The sequence below is a fragment of the Hippichthys cyanospilos genome, chromosome 10, assembly GCF_059441005.1.
Source record: "Hippichthys cyanospilos isolate Australia breed blue-spotted pipefish chromosome 10, RoL_Hcya_1.0, whole genome shotgun sequence".
NCBI lineage: Eukaryota > Metazoa > Chordata > Actinopteri > Syngnathiformes > Syngnathidae > Hippichthys > Hippichthys cyanospilos.
In genome coordinates, this window is record NC_142378.1 from 1,415,055 (window position 1) to 1,439,337 (window position 24,283).

The following is a 24,283-nucleotide window of genomic DNA, read 5'->3' on the forward strand; positions in this document are numbered from 1 at the left end:
TTGTGGTTTCGCATGTTACCTTTTTATACAAGTGATAAAAGTGGCTGAATTTTGCTTGCAATCGGATACATTCTTTTGTCGATGAAGGACCTCTGGAGTTGCAGCTTTTTTTTTGGCGGTGCTTCATTTTTATTGCTTTATTTCCGTAGAAAAGAGCTTTGTGTTAAAAGGAACAAATTCAGTGGCGCTTTCACATAATGGATGACTTCATTCCGCCAGTGCGGTCTCCAAATTGTGGCAAATGGGGGTACGAGTATCAGTATCCCGGGGGGTACTTATGGAACTATAGAAAAATTAAACATGGTTCCAATGTAATGTTTATTAACGCCGTGATGGAAACGGAATCTTTTTTTCTTTTCAAACTAAGAGCAAGTCAAGCGGAACATGAACCAACTTTTTGCAAAATATTTCAGAGACTCCTTTGCATGATTTAATTTCATTAAGATTTATTCCGATGCACGCTATCATCAGTGACACGATTCAGCCCCCCACCCCCTTTTTCCAGGCACTTCTTGGTCTCAGGAGTAGGTTTTTTTGTTTTTGTTTTGGTACGTTGGTACATCCTAGGGCAGGGGTGGGCAAACATTTTGACTAGAGGGCCACAAAGGGTTCTAAAATTTGACGAAAAAGCCAAACCGGGAGCAGATGGATGAAGTGATTTGATATCCCATCGCATAGTTGAAAAAAATGGGATATTTCAATAGAAATTTACCAAAAGCATTACAAGCATTCAATATTTAATATTATTTCCTCCTGACTGGTCATTTCTTCAAGTTTGGCAAGCCGGATTAAAAAGTTTAACGGGCCACGAATGGCCCCCGGGGCCCTAGTTTGCCCATTCCTGTCCTAGAGTGTTTGCAGCTATAATGTCATTGTGACAGTAATTTTTTCTACTTTTTGTAACTGAACAGTTGTATGCCACTTTGAAGCAGGGTGTATGGCCATTTGTGTTCAGTTAAATCTTTTTTTGTTTTGTTTGTTTTTTGCTTGGTGCCCCTTCGCACACTGAAGTTAGTTTCAGTGGGTATCGAAAGATAGACCTTGTTTAAGTATAAAAATCCACTTTTTCCGATGTTGGAAGACCCCACCCACTTGAAAAAAAATACGTAATATTCTGGCGGGAATTTAGCACATTGTCACAGCGAAATTTAAAAAACAAAAATGACTCATTTACAAAATGTTCATGCAAAAATTGTCTTAATCGCGGCAACGGTGACTGAAATGGAATGGTGATATTTCACTTTTGTTTTGAAACAAAACAATCTCGTCAATGATTTTAATCCAATCTCATTTATTGGAAAAACACGATGCTCCAAACTTACTTTCCATACCCACTGTTGATTTTCCACGACAGGGCTGACAGTTACTGTATGCACTTAGACGTCCATTCGTCCGCAAATCTCACATGTATTTTTTTAAGTCCAGATGTACTTTTAAGTGTTTTGTATGTTTCTCTCAAGAAGAATAAAGACAAGTACCACACATGTTGGACTTAACCCTTGTGCACACACTTTGCAAACTATACACGTTGCATTTTTTTCCGTAATTTTGTAAAGGCTTTTAAAGGCGTGATAATTAAAGTTATTTGTGAATATTTTTTTCCTTCAACCGCTCAAATTGTTCAGTGGCATCAGCTCCATCCATACACGCGTAGGTTGAATTTATTAACGCCCACAAAAAATGGAAAAATGGTATGATCTGTCCTAGTAGCCTGTGAAGTGACGATGACACTTTAACTGGTGTCTACCGCCACCTAGTGTTTTGAGGTGAAACACAAGTCAACAAAGAATTTTCTGTTTGCTGACATACTTTAACCGCCGCTCAGTGGAACGTTGCAAAAATCGCAGGAAAATCAATGTCATGAATCCTATTAAAAATTGTAATTATAATGGGTTTATATGTTCCAAAATTTGGACAGTCACTTTTTGTACACAAAATCTCACACGTCCAGCAGCAATCGCTTAGCAATATCCGAAACGTTGCATTTTGACATTTTCCATGTTTTAATCATGTTGTAAATTTCAGCTCCCTAGAGTTTTTCACCCCATTGATTATGATATTTAAAAAAAATCTAAGAAATTTCCATAATTTGTAACATGATGCCACGAGGGTTAAACGTTTTTTTAGAGATAGAAATCCATCTTTTTTTTTTAGCATCACAAATGTAACTCCCTTCGATACTCCATTTTGGGGGTTTAGAAAAAATCTTGTAGTTTGTATTGCAGTTGAAAGTAGTGACAGGCTTAACTGGATCCTGGTTCTGTGTGTGTGCTTTTTGGGACAAGCTCATAGCCAAAGCCATTCCAACGAAGAGTTGCCCCTCCCTCCGATCTGGTGCAGGCCTGTTGTAGATAAACTATAAACAACTCCACGCCCTCCAGACGGACCACATTCCTGATTAGTCGCGAGCAATTGTTTCCGGGTCACGGAAAGACTTTTTTTCTTTCTCTTCCCTTTGGTTTTTCTCCACTCCACCCCCTTTTTTTCCTATTTTTTTTTTTCTGTGTTGTATTTAGACAAGTGGAAGAGCAGCTGTGTGCTGACCTAAGAGGAAGCTACAGGAGGATGTTAGCTGTGTGCGGTTTTATTTTGTTTTTGCGGTTTGATTTTGATTCTGAGTCTGAATCATCTGTTCTTCTCACTGAGGCCTGTCAAAACAATAGCAGGGGAGGGAGAAAATATGGGAAACATTAGGCGCTTTTTCATTGACCACAGGAATTTCACCCAGGAACTTTTTGTACCGCATAAAGCGTTCTGTGCCATGTTCGGGCCACTTAACGCCCAAAGTCTGGCGTGTTTGGCTCTGTTAATGACCACGTTTTACAATAGAAACAAATGAAACTACTAGAAATAATTTAAAGGGTTAATTAAACAAAAAAACACATCATACTCTGGCATATGTGCAACAGTTTTTCATATGATTAATGTTAATTGCTTCCTTGTGCTAACAGACACTTTGAAGAATAGAAATACACGGAACATCTAGAGATGATCCACAGTTTGAATAATATTAAAAAGTAAAGTACTATCGTAAATCCTTTTCTAATTTTTAACTCCTGCGCTTAGCTCGCTCGGTTGAATTTTGTGTTGTTGTCATAGTGAACCTTTTAAACTCAATGTTAATAAGTCTAATCGAAGTAGATTAAGAAACTGTCATATTCATTCGCTGATGATTTGCCTTCATTTTGGCATGGGTCTAACCTAAAAGACCAAAACTTATGTAATATCACAAGTCATTCTGATATTCAATAATAAATATATTAAATACATAAGCACCCCACAACCTGTGCACATAAATTTTGGATCGACAAAAATGACTTAAAAAAAGAGTGCTTTGCAAAATGTGACTTCATTCATTTAAATTTGAAACTAGGTTTGTAGGGATATCTCTTTAATTATTCTGCGACTACTGAAGGTTGTTTTTCTAGCATCATCAGTTTTATTTTTATTGTCACTAATCACAATGTTTTGCAAAGGATCTACTATTACACAATTGAGTGATACTGTGCTTCATGTTCCAATTAATTTGCTCTTAATTTGAAAAGGAACCTGCGTTGTTCCTATCGCAGCATTAAATCAGATTTGATGATAGCAAAACCCGTTAAAATCTCACCGAGCCCCATTTGGGACCCACCAGTTTAATGTAATACTGGAAAATGTCTTCATTGGAAGAAATGTGCTTGTCAAATTTGAGTCCTTTGCCCTAATGTTGTATTTTTTTGCGTGCAGACATGGCGTTGGACAGCCCCCAGCTGTCCCCCTTCGACGCCACCAGCCCCCTTTGCCTGTCTCCGTCCTTCCAGATGTCCACACTCAGCCTGCCGGGCCAGGCTGCCACCACCGCCGTCTCCTCGCCCCTGCAAAGCCCCGTCCAGAGCGAGGTGGGCAGCAATGCCAGAATAGAGGAGGATGAGGAGGGCAGGAGGAAGGTATATGCCCCCCCCCCCCCGCCACCTTGCCTCACAGCTCCCGTCCCCAACGTGTCGCTTTTTCGTCTCTTTGTCTCTTGGCTTTGAAAAATCAAACAAATTACGCACAGTCCTTTGCCTGCACTGATCCAATTCCAAAATGTACCTCCTCAAAGGCGTTCTTAACATTTCCCCTGAAGTAATTGTGCAACTTGTCATGTGATTTTTGAAACCTGATTTTCTTTGCTCCTCAGAGGTATCCCGCTGACAAGGCCTACTTCATTGCCAAAGAGATTTTGACCACGGAAAGAACCTACCTGAAGGACCTGGAAGTCATCACTGTGGTGAGTGGTCAACATTATGGCTGGGCGGTTATAGCCTGAAAATAAAACCTATAATTATTTTATTTTTTTTGCACTCTCAAAAAACAGACTTTGGAGTTTTATTTATTTTTTAAATTATTTTTATCTTTTTTTTTTGGGAAACCAAATGGTAAAACATTTTTTTTGCACATGTTTATATCACTCTTATTTGTCGCTATACTAAACAACTTTTTTCCAACTCCCACAGCAACACCAAATATTGAGAAAAAAAAAGTTTTGTCACAGACAAGCGACACTGTATTATAAGCCGCAGGTTGTAACATCAGATATTAATGCAAAAAGATAGTATTTCTATAATGGTATTGATGTTTGGATTTGTAATACTATATTTTTAATACAAGACTTTTAAAACTCTTTTTGAACACAGCCATTGAGTCACATCTTTTCACTTTTATTTCAAAGATTTTTTTTTAATTAATTGACACATTGAACAGATTGACACACATTTGTTTTACCGGTGGATTGCCCCCTGGTGGCTAGTAAAGGAAATGCAGATATGCCACACTACAGTATAATACCCGCATAATACCCGCATGTCTCATGAGACAACAATCGCGGGGTATAGTCCAAAATTCACGGTAATTAAATTGAATACGTTGTTGTTGTTTTTAAATCTACAGATAATGTGCAACTAAGTTTCTTTTCTTGGAAAAAGGTTCTTTTTGTCAAAATTCACATTGTGTGCAACCTTGATAAACAAGAGAGAACCAAACAGGGGAACCACAATCAAATATTTGTGGCTTGGAAGCATATGCCTCCAGTTAAAAACTTCTAACGTGCATAAATCACTGCTCTTGCATAAATAAAACAAAAGGTCATGATGTACGTAGTCTGTTGCCTTCCACCGCGCTTCTTTTTTGTCATGTGGAAGACCGTCTGTTAAAATGATTCTTGGATTTTTGTATTTAAAATTGAAATGGCGCTTTGTGTCCCGCCTCGCAGTGGTTCCGCAGTGCGGTGATCAAGGAGAACGCCATGCCTGAAGGCCTGATGACGCTGCTCTTCTCCAACATCGACCCCATTTACGAATTCCACCGCGGGTTCCTCAAGGAGCTGGATCAGCGGCTAGCTCTCTGGTGCGTTCCAGATACTAAGCCAACGCAAAAAGTCAACGCCCGCAATGTTAGCTAGCTACGTTAACCTTATCTGCTAAACTTGCTAGCTAAGTGGCGACGAGGCTTCATGAGCTAACAGCAATGCTAGCCATGTTATCTTTGGTCGCTAAACTCACGTATATACGCTAATACAGGTTAATTTGGGGCATACAAAGGTAGTTTGCTAAACTCAACCGAGTTGAGTAGCAGGTTAGCATTTTGAACTAATAACATTTCAAAGGCGTTTATTTCAGTAAGTTAGCACTCCCACGAGATAAAGGCTAAGTCCTGCTACAAACAGTGAAAGTCTGTAAGTTATTGATCCCTTGCACAAAAATACCAAAAGTAGGCAGCAAAGTGTTACTTTTGTCTAAACCAGTAGATCTCCTTGTTGGAGGTATCAAACCCTGCAAATTTCTTGCGCACCATTAGAATAAATGTACATTTTTTTCCTGATTTACTATTATTTTATGGCAAAGGTTTTATTTAACAATATAACCTTGTTTGAATCATGAAAGAGAAAGTTGTCTGTGGAAGCAGCGAGCACAAGAAAAAAGGATGGCTATTATGTTCTTGGTGAAGGAGAGAGGAGTAAAAGATGTCCCCACAAAGACATTAAAATCCAAAATTTGGTCCCGCCTCAGTCTAAAAAAAAAACAAGGGCACACACACAGTGTGGCTCAACCTACGTTGCACCTCAGGTTGAGAACGAGTGTTCTAAACGAAGCTCTCAAACGCGTCTGTGTTTGACCACTGTTTTCAGGTTTTTGTGGAATGAAGAGAAACGTTCTTATTTCTTTTTTTCCCCCACGGCAGGGAGGGTCGATCTAATGCTCACGTCAAAGGAGACTACCAAAGGATCGGTGACGTGATGCTGAAGAATATGTCCGCTCTCAAGGTGAGATTCCACCTGATTTTCACATTTTATCCACTTTACCTCCTCCTCGGCGATCTTAACGGAATTTCCAAAGGCTTTTAGCTTGTATGTGAAGAATTTGCTTTCTCTTCAGGGTTTCACCGGGTACCTGCAGAAGCACGACGAGGTGTTGACTGAGCTGGAGAAAGCCAGCAAGCGGCTGAAGAAACTGGAGACGGTTTACAAAGAGTTTGAGCTGCAGAAAGTGTGCTACCTACCCCTCAATACTTTCTTGCTGAAGCCCATTCAGCGCCTCATGCACTACAAGCTCATCCTGGAACGCCTGTGCAAGCACTACGGGCCCACCCACCGCCATCACACCGACTGCAAAGGTGAAAGGATGCACTAAAAAAAAAAATGAGACAAAGAAACTGAATGTAAAGAATTCTGGCATGCTCATTCATTTTTATTCACACGTTGGCCACTTGAGGGCAGTATTAGACACATACAAATTAAGTATCAAGAGAATCAGCTCCTCTCATAGTTCTTTGCTGGGGATAAAGAATATATGCCTTTGAGTTTTTATTTGATCTTTCTAGTTAGTTAAACCCCAATGCACCATCCGCTACTTTTACAGTTTAAAGCAGTGGTTCTCAAATGGAGGTACTAGTACCCCTGGGGGTACTTGAAGGAACTTCAGGGGGTACACGAGGTTTTAAATAAAACATGCAAAAATTCTTTAAAAATAATTATTGAATTAATCAGTTATCGTTGCTTTAAGTCAACACTGAACATCACTGAAAAAAGGTTGAGAACCACTGGATTAAAATATACAATCTATTATATGTTTTTGCATGTGCAGAGGCTCTGAAAGAGGTGGCAGAGATTGCGACACAGCTTCAGAGCAGCCTCATCCGCCTAGAGAACTTCCAGAAGCTCACTGAGCTGCAGCGAGACCTCATTGGGATCGACAACTTGACGGCACCGGGAAGGGTAAGGTGGTCCGTGTTTTCCGCTCTATAAGGCGCATCTAAAGGCTTTAATTAAAAAAAAAAAAAAAAGATGACGGTGCGCCTTATAATCAGGTGCGCCTTATATATGGATCAATATTGAGATTGGGAATGAAGTGATAAAGTAAGCTTCATTGAGAGTTTAGAGGTATCATTGTTATTACTTTGAGTATTACTATATTGTGATTGAAAACGTTTTAAAATATGTCATTAATTGAGGGTGCGCCTTATAATCAGTTGCGCCTTATATATGGAAAAGTTTTAACTGTCATTAATTGAGGGTGCGCCTTGCAGAAAATGCAATAATTGGGTTAGGGTTTCAAGATTCGGTCAGAGGATCCAACATGAGGTTTCAAATTAGCATTTTAAATCACTTTCCAAATACTTGCATTGTTTCAAGTAACTTGTAGGATTTTAAAGGGCAAGGTTGATAGCATTTTATATTGAGTTTCGGGTTTGTTTCTGGTGTTGGGTTTTTCTTAGGTTTTCAAGTTGGGTTTGGGGGTTCTTTGTCAAGTCAGGTTTAAGTGAGTGCGGTGTCATATGGCGGCAGCTAGAGGGCGCTAAACAAAACTGTGACTGTCTCCTTTTCTCTGTGAAGGAGTTCATACGAGAAGGCTGCCTGTACAAGCTGACCAAGAAGGGACTGCAGCAAAGAATGTTCTTCCTGGTGAGGACACAACAACAATGAAGATTTAAGAACCCCCAATACTTGTTGATTCTTGTTTTCTTTTGATTTGATGCTACTTGTACTCCAGAACGTGTTAAACTAACATCAGTTGTCATTAACTCTTGTTGCTCTTTTCGGGGTGTTCCTTACATTTTCATAAACAGCTATAGGAATTTCTGATATGTATTCTGATATTCTGTCCTCTGTCAGTTCTCAGATATGCTCCTCTACACCAGCAAAGGCGTTACGGCAACCAATCAGTTCAAAGTGCATGGACAGCTGCCTCTCCATGGCATGATTGTGAGTATTTTTATTTTTTTTCTATGAGGGGATCGAAGGGACGTTTGAAGGACAAGCTCATGCTCACTTTTTCATGTCTCTGCTTTCGATCGTTGGCCGCAGCTCATAATTTTGGACGCTCCGGTAAGTCTGATAAGTTGGACACCCGACAAAGTTTCCCTCTCCTTCTTGTCCTTATTGTCCCTCGCTTAAGTCACTTCTTGCTTTTGATGACTATAGATGATGGTTTGAGTTTGGAATTATGGTTTCAGACCAGGTATTTTATTTTATAGTTTTAAACCAAGGTATCAAGACTGGGTTATGGCTTCAAAGAAAGGGAATTTGTTTCCATCTACAGGTGGAGGAAAGTGAGAAGGAGTGGGCGGTACCTCACTGCTTCACCATCTACTCTGCACATAGGACCATTGTGGTGGCGGCCAGGTCAGTAACATCACTTCCTGTTTGTCCGTGACACCACTTCCTGTTCATCTGCATGCACGTCCATGTTTGGCAGCTCCAAAGTGGAAATGAGCAAGTGGATCGAGGATCTCAACATGGCCATCAACTTGGCCAAGAAGACCCAGGAGAAGTCCACCGTCTTCCTGGACGGAGGCCTCACCGATCACTCGAATCGTAAGATAGCGAATGAGTCATGTGACCTGGAGATGGGACACTTTATTAGGAATACCCGACATCCGCTATCAACTGAAGAAATTGGGGTTTCAAAAAAGTGTTGACGCAGGGGTACCTAATGAAGTGTCCGGTGAGCGTGCTAGCTTCCCGCCCCTCGCTTATCTCCTTCAATCCGTCCTCGCCTCCTCCCCCGGCCGGCCTCAGGCTCGTCGGACGAGGTTTCTCTGGAGCAGGAGTCCGAGGACGACATGAACTCCTCGCGCACGTCTCTGGACAAGCAGACCCACCACCGCGCCAACACCACCATGCACGTGTGCTGGCACCGCAACACCAGCGTGTCCATGTCAGACCACAGCCTGGCTGTGGAGGTACGGCCGCCGCAGGACCCCCGCCTCCTCGTGTCAGAAAACGCGATAAAAAACGCGTGGAAAACACAGCGTTTGCGTATTTCGCCAAGAACACTCACCCAACTTCCATTTTCTCTCCAGTATAAGACTGAAATCTACAATCTAACTCTTCCTCTCCAATATAACTAACTCATCCTCTTCATTTTGACACTAACTCTTCTTATTTAGTTCAATTACACGGATCCCTCCTCTCTAGTGTTGCAGACTACCATTATTTTTTTTTTTTTTCACAGTAACACACAAACTCTTTCTTTCGGCTCCAGTGTATCACTAACCTTGCCTTTTTTCTCCAATGGAACACTCAACCTCTTGCTCTTCTGTGTATCTTCTATAAAGGGATAGTGTGTAAGATATAGACCGTTTTTCATTACAGATAGCAGGAGGTGCTGCAGATGCTGCATTTACATTTGTCCGTAGCTATAGAAAACACTCTGGAGAGTAGCCACCCCCCATATAACATAATAATCATATGATTATATTTAAAACATACTATTGGTCATTAAAAACACATTCACTTGCATGTTTTTGAAATTTACAATCTTTTAATTTATTCCTTTTTAATGAAAAACGGTCTAAATCTTACACACTGTCCCTTTAATGTACCAGTAACTTTCTCTTTTGTGTAACATAATCTTAAAAAGAACCGCGTCTCCAGTGTAACAAACTTCATCTTCATCTCCAGTATAACACAATAACTCTTCCAGTTTAATATCACAGAAACACTTTCTCTTTTGTGTAACATACTAATTCTTGCTCTCAAGTCTGTAATGTAACACCAATGTAAGACTGTCCAGTGTAACATGATTTTTCTCTTCTTTTTCTGTGTCATCCTCACTTCCTGTCTAATGCATCACACCGCATCTTCCTCTAGTATTTCGTGTGTAACACGTTAACGCTGTCTTTCTCTTGGGTGTAACACACTAACACTTCTTCCTCGTCTTCCTTTTTCCTGTCTTTTTCCCCAACCGTCGCGTTCAGTCTCTCCCGCCGCGTCGCCCGAGCTGCCTCCACGTTACCTTTTGGGTCAGGGCCAGAGACCAAACACCATCACACACGTTTGCTGGTACCGCAACCAGAACCTCTCGCTCACTGATTACCTCCACATGAACCAGGTATTGGTTCTGGAAAGCTTTGCGTGTCCTACAATGTCTACACAAGATCATGCTCGCCTCGTTCTAATCAACAATATAATAACCACTAGCTAGCTTGTGAGCTAACAGGCTAGCGACATTCCTCTCCGGGCGACGCGCTCGTCTGCGGCACCACCTCGTTACTTGGGGGATTAAATAACAACACTGACTTGTCATGTACATTGTGGCATCCAATGAAGATACACATTTTCGAGACGAAGATTTAGCTAGCTAGCTAACATCACGCTGTCCTGGTAGAAATGGGCTGTCGGCGTTATCACGAAAGTTCAACACATTTTCACATGTCACTTATTTTCAAACAAGTATTTTAGTGCCGAATACAGTGTTCCTACTGTACTGTGTCTTTCAGTTGTATTTAACTTTGAAATACAACATTTAGATACGCTAATTTGCATGGGCTATACTCGCTAATTGAATCTTCATTTAAATACTCTTAATTTCATTTTCTTATATTTCTAACAGCGTTAAAGTTAATTTCTCGATGTTAATGCGGTTGAAGGTAATATTAGATCAATGTTGTGATGCGGTGTGCAGAATCAGTTGTCGGGGTACCTTCTGAGGAAGTTCAAGAACAGCAATGGCTGGCAGAAACTCTGGGTGGTTTTCACCAACTTCTGCTTGTTCTTCTACAAGACACACCAGGTGCCAACACACACATCATAAACAGTTGCATATTTCTTTCTAATATTTTGCATTTCTTAACATTTTGTTTATGCTACTGCACTATTGATATCATTTTAGATGTTGTTTTCAATTCGTCACTCATTTGAGTGTCTCGTCAAGTTCTTTCCCCAATATTTTTGTTTTTTTAGTAGAGATTTATGTTTGATTTATTTTTCATCTTGTTTTTGTTTAATTGTAAAAATTTGGAGTTTTTTTGTTTTACTTTTTTATATCTATATTTGTGAATTTTGTAAATATATGTTTTATTTTTGTATGATTGTCTAGTTTTAAGTCTTTTTTTCCCATCCAATATTCGTGTCCATTATTTTGCATTTTCCAGTACTTTTTTTAGAATCCTGTTATTTTTGTTTATTAATATCTGTGTGATTATGCTAAGGATGACTTCCCACTGGCGAGCCTGCCGCTGCTGGGCTACACGGTGAGCACGCCGGAGGAGGCGGATGCCATTCACAAGGATTACGTCTTTAAACTGCAGTTCAAGTCGCACGTCTACTTCTTCCGTGCCGAGAGCGAATACACCTTTGAAAGGTCAGTATTTTATTATCTACGCTTTGAGACCGCTCTGCCAACAGTTCCTTTAAAAAAGAAAAAAAAAAAAGAAAACAAATTAGTGTGACATTGTTTTCCTCTAGTATTTTATCTTGTATTATTTGGGGCATTGGTCTCAAACTCCAGTCCTCGAAGGCCGGTATCCTGCACCTTTTCCAGGTTTCTCCTCCAGCACACCTGATTCAAGTGATCAGAGGAGCTTGAAAATTATCCGAATTATTTGAAGCAGGTGAATTTAGGAGAGAAACATCAAAAACGTCAAGTATACCGGCCCTCGAGGACTGGATTTTGAGACCTGTGATTTAGAGTATCTTTAAAAAAAAAGTCGTTGCTCACAGGTGGATGGAGGTGATCAAGAGCGCAGCCAGCGCCACCAGCCGCGTGAGCCTGCTGGTTCCCACCAAAGGAGCGGGAGACGTTGTCCTCCCCACCGAGATGAACGGAAGCTGACGCGGAGGAGGAATCCACGTCTGCATGCCTCCCTCCATTAACCACCTTAACATTGACGTCTGCGGGGAGGCTCTTTGAAAGTTTCACAGGACCAAGTTAGCAAAAAGGGTGTAGCAGGTCTAACGTCGAAGGAGCTGAGATGTAAAGAAGATGACGACGTGACGAAGAAGGTTCTAGAAAGTGCACATGGGACTTGAGTGCGTCAGTGCTGCTTTTCGTGTTGCCGTTGAATCAGTATTTGTTATTAACCAAGGCTGGTACCTACTAAGATGGATGCTCTTAAACATTTCATGCCGTATTTTGTCGTCTCGTAACAAGAGAGGCCGCCTTTAGTGTCTGATTATGTCGGAAGGCGCTAAGGTCTAGTCGTCTATTTATTGTGTCGTGTGTGCGTGCGTGCGTGCGGATGATCAGTGCATGCGGGGAGACTTTTTATTTTGTCTTCCTGTGGATTCTTTTTAAAACGCCATGGAATAAAAAGATCATTTCGGACTACACACTGGACCTGCATGTCTTTTTTTCACACAGTGCTGGAGAAAAATGTGTTTATAATTCATATTTGCAAAGGTTATTACCAGCCAACAATAGAAGGTAAGAAATTAATGTATCTGTACAAATATATAATATATATTGGGTATGTATACACACATACAGTACATTAAATCCAAAAGAATGAGCCTCGTGTGGTGACGTGTGCGCATGCTCCAGTTTAAGGGGCGGGTCTTAAATCTAGAATAAAAATGTGTCCTTAGAAGGAAACTTAACCAACTTTGGGTCATCGTTTTTCTTCCAACACAAACGAACTTTTTCAATATGACGATAGACAAAATGACAAATTTGCCTGACGGTTCCCAACGCACAATCGCAGAGTGAGCGCTCCAGGAGCCAGCGGGTGGTGAGCGAGGTGCGCCAACAGTCGCGGCCGCCTGGCAGGCGAGCGGAGGCGGCTCGCGGAGCGACGCGCGCCGGGAAGTCCCCGGAGGAGTAGAGAGAGGACATGGAGATGTTACGGCGCTCGTCCGTGTTCGCCGCCGAGGTGTTCGACCGCTCGCCCACCGACAAGGAGCTGGTGTCACAAGCCAAGGCGCTGTGCCGGGACTACATCCAATCCAGGCTGGGCCGCGCCGGCATCGGCTGGTCCAAGCCCGAGCAACTCGTCACTTCGTGGGGGACGCACGGTGACGTGTCTGCGGTTCTCTTGTGGTTGGGTGAGCGCCTCAATTTACAATCTTTGCATCCTTGGATCGCATCCACGTGTATCGACACTTATCGAACCGTTTTTTTTTAAATGGAGATAGAATAGGAATCGCTTTGTTAATGATTATTTAGATTTCTTTAATGTGTTTAATGTTTTCTTCTTTTTTTCTTGAACTCACTTAGATGGACTTTGGAAAGATTGTATCTACATATTTTGCATATTAAGACATTTGACAGAAGCTACAGTTGTTCTATAATCAGACCAAATGAATTGTTATACTGTTATACATTGTTTTATAGTCAGAAGCAGAGAGGGATGTTATCATCCGTGATATAGCGAGAATTGTATGAAATATTTTTTGTGAAGATGCACACCCCATATACAGTATAATCTATCTATCTATCTATCTATCTATCTATCTATCTATCTATCTATCTATCTATCTATCTATCTATCTATCTATCTATCTATCTATCTATCTATCTATCTAATTAATTTTAATAGGGAAATGGCTTCTTATTATCAAATAAAACTAACAAAATAACGAAAATGTATCAGTCCATCCATTTTCCATGAACTGAAAAAAAAGCATGTACCTTGGTGGAATAAATAAATGAAATGAAAGAAAATGAAAGAAAAGAATGAAAAGAATAGAATAGCTTATTAGCTGGTAGCTGGTATTTTAACTCTCTTTGAGTTGATATGAATGTTACGTGATGTTCTGTTTGTGTTTCAGGTGACGAGTTGGAGTATCTGCGTCCCAGCGTTTATCGCAACGTGGCTCGCCAGCTCAACATCACGGTTGCCTCAGAAAGCGCCGTAACAGACGCCTTCCTTGCCGTGGCGGCCGACATTTTCTCCACGGGTGAGCCTGCAGCTTAGCGGTTCACGCTGCAGTCTCAAAGCGCTGAGGTTCTGCGTTCGACTGTGACTTCATATTTACTTTCTCACGACTAAGAAGTAGAATTGACGCGAAGAGGAACTTCTTATCAGTTATGATGCTAATGACATCATGAAGGCACCCAGATGAATGAAACAAGAACACGGTTAGCTCCATGTTTGGTCAACACTCATTTCTTTAGGGAAAACTATTGAGTCAATTCAAGAAGTCCAAGAAAGTTGTAGTACTTTCTTCTCAACTCTTAAGTATTTTTTTTCAATTGCATCATTACTTTTTTTGTAGAATTCCCACCTATCTTTACACTGATGCCATAACAGAACATAACAGAGGCAGTTTTCGCCGATATCAATATCGACACTGACGTTGAGTCAGCATTATTACTTCAATATTTAATCAGAGGTTAATGTTCAGCCTGATGCATTTCAGTACTGATATCAATACCACCCCATATTGGTACGTATATCAATATTAATGTTGATATCGTTACCGATGCAATCTCAACAGCACAACAGGTATCTTCTGTTGATTATGCCAAAGAGTAACCAAATAAGATTTCTTCCTAATGATTGTTTATTGACCAATTACTTTTAGTATGGTTTCATGAAAAAAAAACAAACAAACAAAAAAAAAAACTAGACTATCATCAAGCAATCTCACATGAGAAGGATTGATGCTGTTTATGAAATTGATTAGGCTACAGGTTTGGTCATTGTTTTCCGTTTAAAAGGAGATGTTTGCAAATGTATTATTTCGATTCTTTCGATACACTGTATAAATATATATACATACGCTATGTTGGTTGATAAAGTTAAATATGGGTTATTGACCTACATATTTTTTTAGTATAGCAATCTTAACCAATTTTGTACACGTGATTCTCTTAAAGCAAATGTTTCTTTCTTAAAAAGTTCCACAGCAGCGCAGTTTTAAAAGGTCAGTGGTGCATCCTGCACTTTATTCTCATGAAAGACAAACATAGAGTCGAGTGTGTTTATGGGACGTTGAGATGGACGACATGCCAAAGTCGGGACGTATAAACAGTACCAATATGGTCGACAGAGGTTCCTGTAAAATGAGATGGACGCTCTATTATTTATTTATTTTTGTCCCCTCTCAACGGGACATTGTAGCACTGCTCATCCAGCCAAAAAAAATGCAGACAGAGGCATTTTTTCCGCCCTAAAAAACCTCCTCTTGCTGCCAGCTTTAGCGTCGGGAGAGAGCACGGGACCTCTGTAAAGGTTCATCTGTGAACAAAGATAAAAGAAAGAGGAGTTTAATGGGAGCTCGCCGTTTTGATTTCTTCTGTAAAACAGTGATAACAGAGCTTCGGTGACTTGTTCTTTGTTTTCCACATGTATATGCTTTTTAGCAGGCTTCTTCCCGGTTCATTGAAAATGATGTGAGACGACAGGAATGTTCCATTTTATTTTAGGACAGGAGAGAAGAGTTATAGTGTCACTATCATTAAAGGAGAAAATACAATTTCTCAAACAGAAGGGGGAGGCTTGTGAGTTGATATTTTTTTCTGAGCATTTGTGTTTTTTTTTAACCCTTGTGCAATATTTTGTTTGTTTTTGGGTCATTTTCTTCCATGTCATTCTCACAGTATTTTATCCTGGTAGAGTGATTACGAAGTGATCATGCCGTGTTAAACTTTGACGTGTTGTCACTATCTGGGTGAAATTTCAGCTTCCTGGGGCCTTCTTTGAATGCTTTCACTTGAATGTGTAATGCCTTTCATGTAGAGATCAAAGGATTTGTAGAAAATGCTACACAAGGGTTAAGGTAGCTACTACATTACAAAATATATATTAGCTAGTATATTATGTTAGCTAGTACATCCCAGTTCATGGATGATGTAAGAACAGATTGGACCATCTTTTGCAAAATGAATGAATCAAGATGTGTATAATGTGCGTTTCCAGGTGTGACATGGGGTAAGGTTGTGTCTTTGTATGCGGTTGCTGGCTCTCTTGCTGTGGACTGCGTTCGCCATGGCCACCCCGCCATGGTCCATACCATTGTGGACTGCATGGGGGAGTTTGTTCGCAAAAGTCTGTCCACATGGCTTAAACGCAGAGGAGGTTGGGTGAGTACACACACATGTTGAGATTTAATGTTTAGCGCAGTTTCAAATTCTGGGTTTAAATGTAGATTAGGGCTTAAAAGGAGGGTTTGAAGCCTGAATTTCTTCTTTTCTTTCTTTCTTTCTTTTCTTATTCCTGTTTAGGTGGACCTGACGCAATGTGTGGTGAGCACAGAGGTTGGTTTGCGTTCTCACTGGTTGGTCTTGTCCCTGTTCACCTTTGGACACTACGTCAAGGCTGTGGTGCTATACCTGCTTAGGGAAAAGTGACGGAGTCCTGATGCCCACCAACCCTCAAAACACACACTCACAACTACACCCCCCACCCCTCAAAAAAACAAAAAACCTGCACATTGTATGTTTAATGCTATTAATATCTATGCAGATTTTTAATGATGACCACCACCGTGAAATAAACACAACCACTAGAAATATTGCAATATAGCTGATTGTGAATTATGCCTTCAGTTGGATTTACACTTATTTGCACAGTCAAAATTGGCTACACGTACCTCATTTATTATTACATGAGGTATTTTGTAACTTTTTACAAAACTACCTGTTTTGCTCATGTTCAAATTGTCTGATGATAAGGGGTTAAAGAGGATGAGCTAATTCTTTTATTGTGCATTAGTTGTAAACTTGGAGATTTGATCCAAAGGTGTGCACTTTTCACTTTATTGACGTTATTTTTTCATTTCATACATTCAGGATGTTGGACCAGAAATGTTTGTAATTAAATTATTATTTTCTGTCTACCACGCCGTAGTTTCCTGAGCTTATTCGATGGAGTGGGATTGTTTAGTGTTGTTTTTTTTAAACGATTTGAGCAAAAAAAAAAAAAACGTTGCCTGTATCAATATGGCGGCGCCTGCGTTATGACGTCTTTTCCGCCTGGACCAAAATGGCGGTGCAAAAAAAGTTTTAAAAAACTGCAGTGTGTTGATCAATTATGCACTAATGTATTTTACTTAAAAAAATATACAATTTGCTTTTGAGAACAAGTCGGAAGTCGCGTTATGACCACCAACTGTTTCTTGTGTACGTGTAGTTGGCGTTACAGCGCCTACTCGTGTTTGACGGTGGTCTCGGGGTCCTCACACGTCACCAGTTTTTGATTGGCCAGCAAAGGCCATTTATCATCTCCTATTGGCGACACTCGTGATTGTCCCGCCCTTTGCTCAACTTCCGCACTAGTACTCTGTCGCTATTGGTTAGCTGTGGCCAGACTAGCTCGAGAACAACAAACAAGCCCGACACAGCTCGTCGGGATGGACGCAGGTAAGGCGAGATTTTTGAGCCAAAATAACGCCGTAATTTTAAATGTTTTCAAAACAACACAGTAGCATTTAAACAACTTTTGTTCACTCCGGGTGACATTTAGCTCGGGTTGTCGAGCCCAACACAGAAGCGACATTCCTTTGGAGCTTCGTTGGCGTCAGCACTGCCAGAGTGAGGACCAAAGCTAACTGCTAAATTACGCTAGCCTGCTGTTTTGTTTTGATTTTTGTTTTACTTGTTTTTGTTTGTCTCTTTAAAATCTTACGTTGCGTGTCGAAGACACGTGTACTTTGTGTACGGGATTTGATAAGGCACTCGTTCTTGGATCGATAATGCTAACATTTGAGTGTTTGCTCAGTCATCATTATCAGAAGATGATTGACAACTCTCGCATTATACAATTCCACGTGTTAGATAGCGTCCTGTTTTGGTTGGGACTTGATGATTGACAGCATATTCGGAATAATAGCTTGTCAAATGTGAAATAAGTGGGAGAAAAGCTCCAAATAGGATCATTCCAAAAGTGTCTCAAGGGAGGGGGTGTCCCACAATGCAAATGGTTCTGTCTTGTCTGACATCATCCGAAGTGAACCTGACAAGAACTTCCTAGACAACATGCAAATATAACTTAGACGCATTGTATATCCCTTTTTTGTGGAATTTGTTTTGAGCAATAAATTACATTTGATGCTCATGATTTAGTCACTATTTTTCGAGACAAATTGAACATTTCTCCCTGCCCTACGCTAAATAATGGCCCTGTTGTCTTAAGTGAACCAGGAAGTACAGTAAATACGCTCCATTGTGGGGTTCTGAGTTTGTTTATTTATCTTTTTTGTACAATTCATTACATACTTTGTTCGGCCTAGTGTTTGTTTTTGGTGTAATTACACTGTTGACCACTGAATGGCAACATTAATTAGTTTTGTAAATTAAATTAAGAAGATTGAAAACAGGAAGTACAGAATTCCTGCTCAGCATATGTTTTGCTGAAAAATATTGAACAATTCCCTTGATGCCTGCTTTTTAACCCTTGCGCAGTATTTTTCATCAAAGGCATCTTACGTCAAAATAAAGCACCGAAAGAAGACATTAGGGAGCTGAAACTTCACCCAGATGGTGACATGTCAAATGTCAACATGGCAGGACCACTTACTTATAAAACTACCCCGAGTGTGCCATCCTTTTGGCTAAAATACTGCGGGAATGATGTGGAAGAAATTGACCCCAAAATGCTACAAAAACTGCACAAGGGACACATTTTTGTTTGAAGATTCTTTTTATTTTATTTATTTCTTCTACATCTTTGCCAAAATCAAATATGGTACAGTACAGTCCCTTTGTCTTATGTGTCCTTCAGTGAACCAGGAAGTAACCTGCTAACTGCAAGACATTTACCTGTACAAATTGATGAATCATACAAATTAAAATGTCCTCAATAAAATACTTAATTAATTCATGTGGGCTGCTTGGTTTCATGTGTTCCGCCCTTCACAGCCACCTTGACGTATGACACGCTTCGCTTTGGCGAGTTTGAGGATTTTCCAGAGACCTCGGACCCTGTTTGGATTTTAGGGAGGGAATATAACGCGCTCACAGGTAAGCACTTGTTATAAGTCTTCGCAAAGCACAAGAATTCATGCAAAAAGAGAAAGTCCAAGTCAAGACAAGCTTGGTCACATGATCGCCAGATATCGCACGGTAAAAAAATGAAAGCAAGAAATAATTCAAAGGATCAAGACAATTTGACAGCATGATTATGGCCAAAATAGTAATCATGACTATTTTGGTCAATATTAAAATCAGGATTTTTAATCACGTTTATTCATCATGTTTGGTCGAACATGTCTATTTATTGCCCCCTCCGCCCTCCTTTTTTTTTTTAAACAAGCAGTATATAAACAAGGCTTGATACTTAAAAAAAACTGAAATAAAATAAGTAAATAATAATTAAAAGAAATTCACCCAAAACTTGGCACACAGAGCAACACAGCTAATTTACCTTCTGAGTGCAAACCAAGGAAGAAAAAATGAAGCCTACTTAGAACGTAGCACATTATTTGCTTTTAAGCAAATTTGAATGAATGAGCTGTCAAAAAGTCATTTTTGGTCATTTCGAACCGAATTTATTCCAATTTTGGGTTTCAATTGACAGCTTGCGATGTATACTATTTTAGGAATCGGGTGAGAAACTCAGCGCCATTTCACACTGGTAAAAAATATATTAGGGTGATTAAAAGAGGGAGGCTTTTGTCATGCAAACATGGGAAACATTGCCATCTGGTGGTAGAATGACAAAGTGCTTGATTTGAAATGTAGAGCCAGCTTTTTAACGATCAGCTTAATTAAAAGTGCTTGTCGCGCAAAACCACCTCCGATTGTTTTAGCGGACGTCCGTCTTATTGACAAAACTCAATGGGACCACAATGGCAAAAGGAGCAACACGGTGACCCTTGAATAGAATGTGTGACCGAGCGCATGACTGAAAGCGTCATTTCCCGACAGAGAAAGATGACATCCTATCAGACGTCACCTCGCGACTTTGGTTCACGTACAGAAAAAATTTCCCTCCGATAGGTGAGTGCCGGCAATTTATTATTATATTTTTTAATGTATTTCTTCAACGCGCAAAATAAGCGTGAGGGCCAATTTCAGGTGGCACGGGGCCCACGTCGGACACGGGCTGGGGCTGCATGCTGCGGTGCGGGCAGATGATCCTGGGCGAAGCGCTGATGTGCCGGCACTTGGGCCGAGGTATCGTGCGCCGGCCGTCCGGACTTTAGACGCGCCCCGCTTGCTGGGAACGGTTTCCTCCGCGGCAGACTGGCGGTGGTCGTCGGGGCTCAAGCAGAGGGAAGAGTACGTCAGCATCCTCAACGCCTTCATCGACAAAAAGGACAGTTACTATTCCATACACCAGATCGGTGAGTGCCCCCCCCCCCTCCCCCCTCCCCATCTAAGGCACTTGGTTTATTCTTTGACTTTGTGCACTCCGTCCCGCAGCCCAAATGGGAGTTGGCGAGGGCAAGCCCATAGGACAGTGGTACGGACCAAACACAGTGGCGCAGGTTCTCAAGTAAGTATCGTTAAAATATTCGCTTTTATCCAAGGTAAAGCGCGGTGGAAAAGTGGTTAGCGTTCCGACGGTTCGGGATTCGATTCTGCGCCCCGACCTTCCTCTAGCGTGGTTTCCATGTCCTACATGGGCTCATTTTTTTCATCTATTTCTGCCATGAAAATGACTGGCGACCAATCCTGTTTGCTTGCTCAGTACAATACCAGTCAAAAGTTTGGAAACATCCTTGACGCTAACTTTTAATTCTCCTTTTTTTTTTTTAAATACTCAGCGTCGTGTGCCAATGACGAGCGTTCTTGTCAAACACGTTTTTATGAAAGTGTAGCTGACACCCTTGATTAGTGCTTATATTAATATTAAGCCAATTGAGTACTGTAGTGATGAACTGTGACCATTGGAGGGCAGTGTTGCTCACATTTGAAAGAAAGACACCGGTCAATTCTTTGTCTTTGCCTATCGCGGATCGACGACCAATCAATCCTTTGTCTATATGTGTCCGTCGGTGATTGTCTTTTGTTTGTTTTTGCCCAGGAAGCTGGCGGTGTTCGACACGTGGAGCAGGTTGGCGGTGCACGTGGCCATGGACAACACGGTGGTCATCGAGGAGATCAGTGAGTGGCCGTCGACCGGTCGCGCAAAGACGCCCCAAGTGGTGACTGGCGGTCCCGGCGTCAACGGCAGAGCGCCTGTGCATGCCCTGGCTGGACGCGGCGGCGGCGCTCGGAGCTTGCGGCGATTCGGCGACGGCCGCGTGCCAACTCAACGGCTGCGTGGAGGGCGCTTGCGCTCTCGCCGGAGGGGACGCGGAACTTTGGAGGCCGCTCGTCCTCCTCATACCGCTCAGACTGGGACTCAGCGATATCAACGACGCCTACATACAAACGCTCAAGGTGACCTGCGCACGTCTCCTTGCTTTGATACTGTTGGAAAGATGCGGGCCAAAGTATTGGGACACGCACAGGAAGTTGGATATCAACAAAATGATTGAGGCAACCGCACAATTTTAAAGTTTTAAAAAAAATGATGAAAATGATTTGGGCGGCCGCAGGAAGTCGCAAAGTATTGCGAAATACACAGGAAGTTGTAAGGATTAGGAAAAAAAGGTATTTCAAAGGTGCACAGGAAGTTGGAAATTAGCAAAAGTGTTAGGATGCACGCACAAAGTATTAGGTAAAAAAAATACGGAAAAGTATAAGGGCAGCCACAGGAGTCAGTAAAGTTGCTGAAAAAGGTATCGGGACACAGGAAGTTGGAGGAAAATTAATTTTAACACCTACAGGAAGTTGAAGTTTTTAAACATGGAAAAAGACAGACTTAGGAACTTGTAAATTGTACGAAAAAGTATTGGGACACACAGGAAGTTGAAAAGTTGAGGGGGAAAATTATTGGGACATCCACAGGAAGTAGTATATTTTAGGGAAAAAGTATTAGGGACACAGGAAGTTGGAAATGAGAGCAAAAGTATTTGGACACCTACAGAAAGTTGAAGTTTGAAAAAAAATGGGAAAAGCATTGAGACAACCGTAGGAAGTTGTACATTTTAGTGAAAAAGCTTTGGGACACACAGGAAGTTTGAAACATGGGCAGAGGCACTGGGACACAAACATCGTGTTTCAAAATCAACAAAAGCATTTTGAAGGAAGGAAGTTGTGCTTTAAAAAAACCTGGTGATGTATTGGGAAAGCTGCAGGAAGTTGTTAGGAAAAGAAGTATTGGGACACAGGAAGTTGGAAATGAGGGCAAAAGTACAGTATTCGGACACCTACAGAATTTTTTTTAAAAATGGCAAAAGCACTGGGGCAGCCACAGAAAGTTGTAAGTCTTGGGGAAAAAGTATTGGGACTCAGCCAGGAAGTAAGTAAAAGCAGTAAACTTTTGAGGAACAACAGGAAGTTTAAACTTTCAGTTTAAAAAAAAAAAGGTAGAAGTATTGGGAGTAAGTATACGTTACTGAAGCGCATACAGCAAATTAAGCGGATGTGCAAAAGTATTTGGACATGCCCAAACACTGGAATCCATGTTGAAAATGCGTTTTTGTGCTACCGCAGCAATGTTTCATGCTGCCTCAGTCGCTCGGCGTCATCGGCGGGAAACCAAACAGCGCTCACTACTTCATCGGTTACGTGGGTACGCCCCCTGCCCGTTTTCGCGCCCCCGTCCGCCATTTTGTCGACCTTTCCCGGCCCGGCCCCCAGGCGAGGAGCTGATCTACTTGGACCCTCACACCACGCAGCCCGCCGCCGAACCCTCGGACGACGGCCGGGTGCCCGACGACACGTACCACTGCCGGCACCCGCCCTGCCGCATGCACATCTGCGACCTGGACCCGTCCATCGCCGCCGTAATCAAACGCCCCCACCGCCGTTTTGCGCCCGATCGCCCCCGTAACCAAAAAGTGGCGCCCCTGTGTCCGCCAGGGTTTCTTCTGCAGAACGGAAGACGACTTTGACGACTGGTGCGCGCGCATCAGGAGGGTGAGTGCTCCGACCGCAATAGTATTGGGACGCAAAACCTTTTCGATTTGACATTTGTGCGCGCGTGTGTGTGTATAGTTGTCGTGCAACAGAGGAGGCCTACCCATGTTTGAGTTGGTGGACAGTCAGCCGTCACACATGGTCAGCCTGGACGCACTCAACCTTACTCCTGGTAAGCCACAACTTTTATTCCACCTTTCATTTATAAAATAATTTCACGTGCTCAAAGCTCGGGTAAACCAGCTCGGGTAAACCATCGCGGCTCGCTTGACGGTCGTGTGACGTTTACATGCCGAGCTGTGATTGGACGTTGCCTGAGCCTTCAGCCGGCATGAAAGGTATTAATTGTACGTGAAAAATAATGAGCAAATAAGTCACAAGCAAAATAACTTTTTACTTGTGTAAGTGCCTAAAAACTGGCACTATCCCTGTACGGTTTATTATGACTTTTTGCCAATATAATTTTCTACGTTGTCGTTAGCAGACTTCTCCGACTCGGACCGCCTGGAGCGCTTCTTCGACTCCGAGGACGAAGAGTTTGAGATCCTTTCCTTGTGAGGAACACGCCAACACGGTTTGCCGCCCAAACAAACAAAGAAAGAACGAAAGAAAAAGAAGATTCTCTCCCCTTTTTCCGCGCTCCGGCCGGGGGGGGGGGGGGGGGCCGCCCGGCCCCCAAAGGCGGGACGGGACTGGTCTCCAAAGGTTTTTTGTTCCGCGGGAGTCTTAACCGCATCGCTAACTAACGTCCGTAAGGAGACGGGAACGGTGCCTTGCCCTCCCCCGTAAGCGCTTCAGCTAACGCTACGAGATCCGTTGCAGAACGTACCCGCGGCCGCCAGATTATTTATTTACCCGCCCTCAAAAGCTAAAGGAGCTAAGCTAGACTACATAGCTAAAGTTTGGAATGCCAGTAAACGGACCAATGAAGTTCGATGCCTTGCTGTGACTCACCTCTCAGGTGACGCGGCGACAGAGACCGGACGAGTCACAGAAAGGCACGGACGTCTTCCCGTTCCGGTTAGCGTGTCTTTGGGACTCGTCCTGAAATTTGACACTAACTTATTTCCGGGAATGGTTTATGTACGCGCGCGGACGAGAGGGAAGTGAGAAATAAACTGACTGATGACTTTTACCGGCCGTCTCCGATCACTTATGGGCGCTTGGTGGGGGTGATGTCATCTTAAAGG

At 42.0% G+C, this 24,283-nt stretch overlaps 3 protein-coding genes across 7 annotated transcripts in view; all 3 read left to right on the forward strand.

The window, feature by feature from the left end:
• farp2 (FERM, RhoGEF and pleckstrin domain protein 2) overlaps window positions 1-12,571 on the forward strand; it is a 31,187-nt gene extending 18,616 nt beyond the window's left edge. The window contains exons 14-28 of one of the 4 annotated variants that reach the window (XR_015866938.1): window positions 3,730-3,929; window positions 4,163-4,252; window positions 5,234-5,367; window positions 6,202-6,283; window positions 6,396-6,633; window positions 7,104-7,234; window positions 7,853-7,921; window positions 8,132-8,221; window positions 8,324-8,344; window positions 8,559-8,641; window positions 8,715-8,833; window positions 9,038-9,201; window positions 10,219-10,352; window positions 10,926-11,033; window positions 11,452-11,490. Coding sequence is in view for 3 of the 4 variants with exons in the window: in XM_088425282.1 (XP_088281408.1) it covers window positions 3,730-3,929; window positions 4,163-4,252; window positions 5,234-5,367; window positions 6,202-6,283; window positions 6,396-6,633; window positions 7,104-7,234; window positions 7,853-7,921; window positions 8,132-8,221; window positions 8,324-8,344; window positions 8,559-8,641; window positions 8,715-8,833; window positions 9,038-9,201; window positions 10,926-11,033; window positions 11,452-11,603; window positions 11,963-12,074 (1,793 nt within the window). In the remaining variant the exon portion in view is untranslated. Of the gene's footprint in view, window positions 1-3,729; window positions 3,930-4,162; window positions 4,253-5,233; window positions 5,368-6,201; window positions 6,284-6,395; window positions 6,634-7,103; window positions 7,235-7,852; window positions 7,922-8,131; window positions 8,222-8,323; window positions 8,345-8,558; window positions 8,642-8,714; window positions 8,834-9,037; window positions 9,202-10,218; window positions 10,353-10,925; window positions 11,034-11,451; window positions 11,604-11,962 lie in introns of those variants that run through there. The other 3 variants (XM_088425282.1, XM_088425285.1, XM_088425284.1) reach the window with 3 other exon arrangements.
• A 237-nt stretch (window positions 12,572-12,808) lies between these two features.
• boka (BCL2 family apoptosis regulator BOK a) lies at window positions 12,809-17,023 on the forward strand. Its single transcript, XM_088425286.1, has 4 exons — window positions 12,809-13,282; window positions 14,009-14,137; window positions 16,102-16,265; window positions 16,407-17,023. Exons 1-4 carry the CDS (start codon window positions 13,072-13,074, stop codon window positions 16,530-16,532), a joined length of 630 nt encoding a protein of 209 aa, XP_088281412.1. The 5' UTR covers window positions 12,809-13,071; the 3' UTR covers window positions 16,533-17,023.
• Window positions 17,024-17,484: 461 nt separating this feature from the next.
• Window positions 17,485-24,228, forward strand: atg4b (autophagy related 4B, cysteine peptidase). Of its 2 annotated transcripts, none has more exons than XM_088426608.1 (13): window positions 17,485-17,543; window positions 19,041-19,142; window positions 20,049-20,120; window positions 20,199-20,297; window positions 20,366-20,467; window positions 20,547-20,619; window positions 21,151-21,230; window positions 21,301-21,509; window positions 22,668-22,746; window positions 22,815-22,960; window positions 23,037-23,093; window positions 23,172-23,265; window positions 23,575-24,228. In XM_088426608.1, the coding sequence occupies exons 1-13, from the start codon at window positions 17,534-17,536 to the stop codon at window positions 23,649-23,651; spliced, it is 1,200 nt and encodes a 399-aa protein (XP_088282734.1). In that variant the 5' UTR covers window positions 17,485-17,533; the 3' UTR covers window positions 23,652-24,228. The 2 variants fall into 2 exon arrangements, with proteins under 2 accessions (XP_088282734.1, XP_088282735.1); XM_088426609.1 differs by having other exon boundaries at window positions 23,578-24,228.
• Window positions 24,229-24,283: the final 55 nt, after the last annotated feature.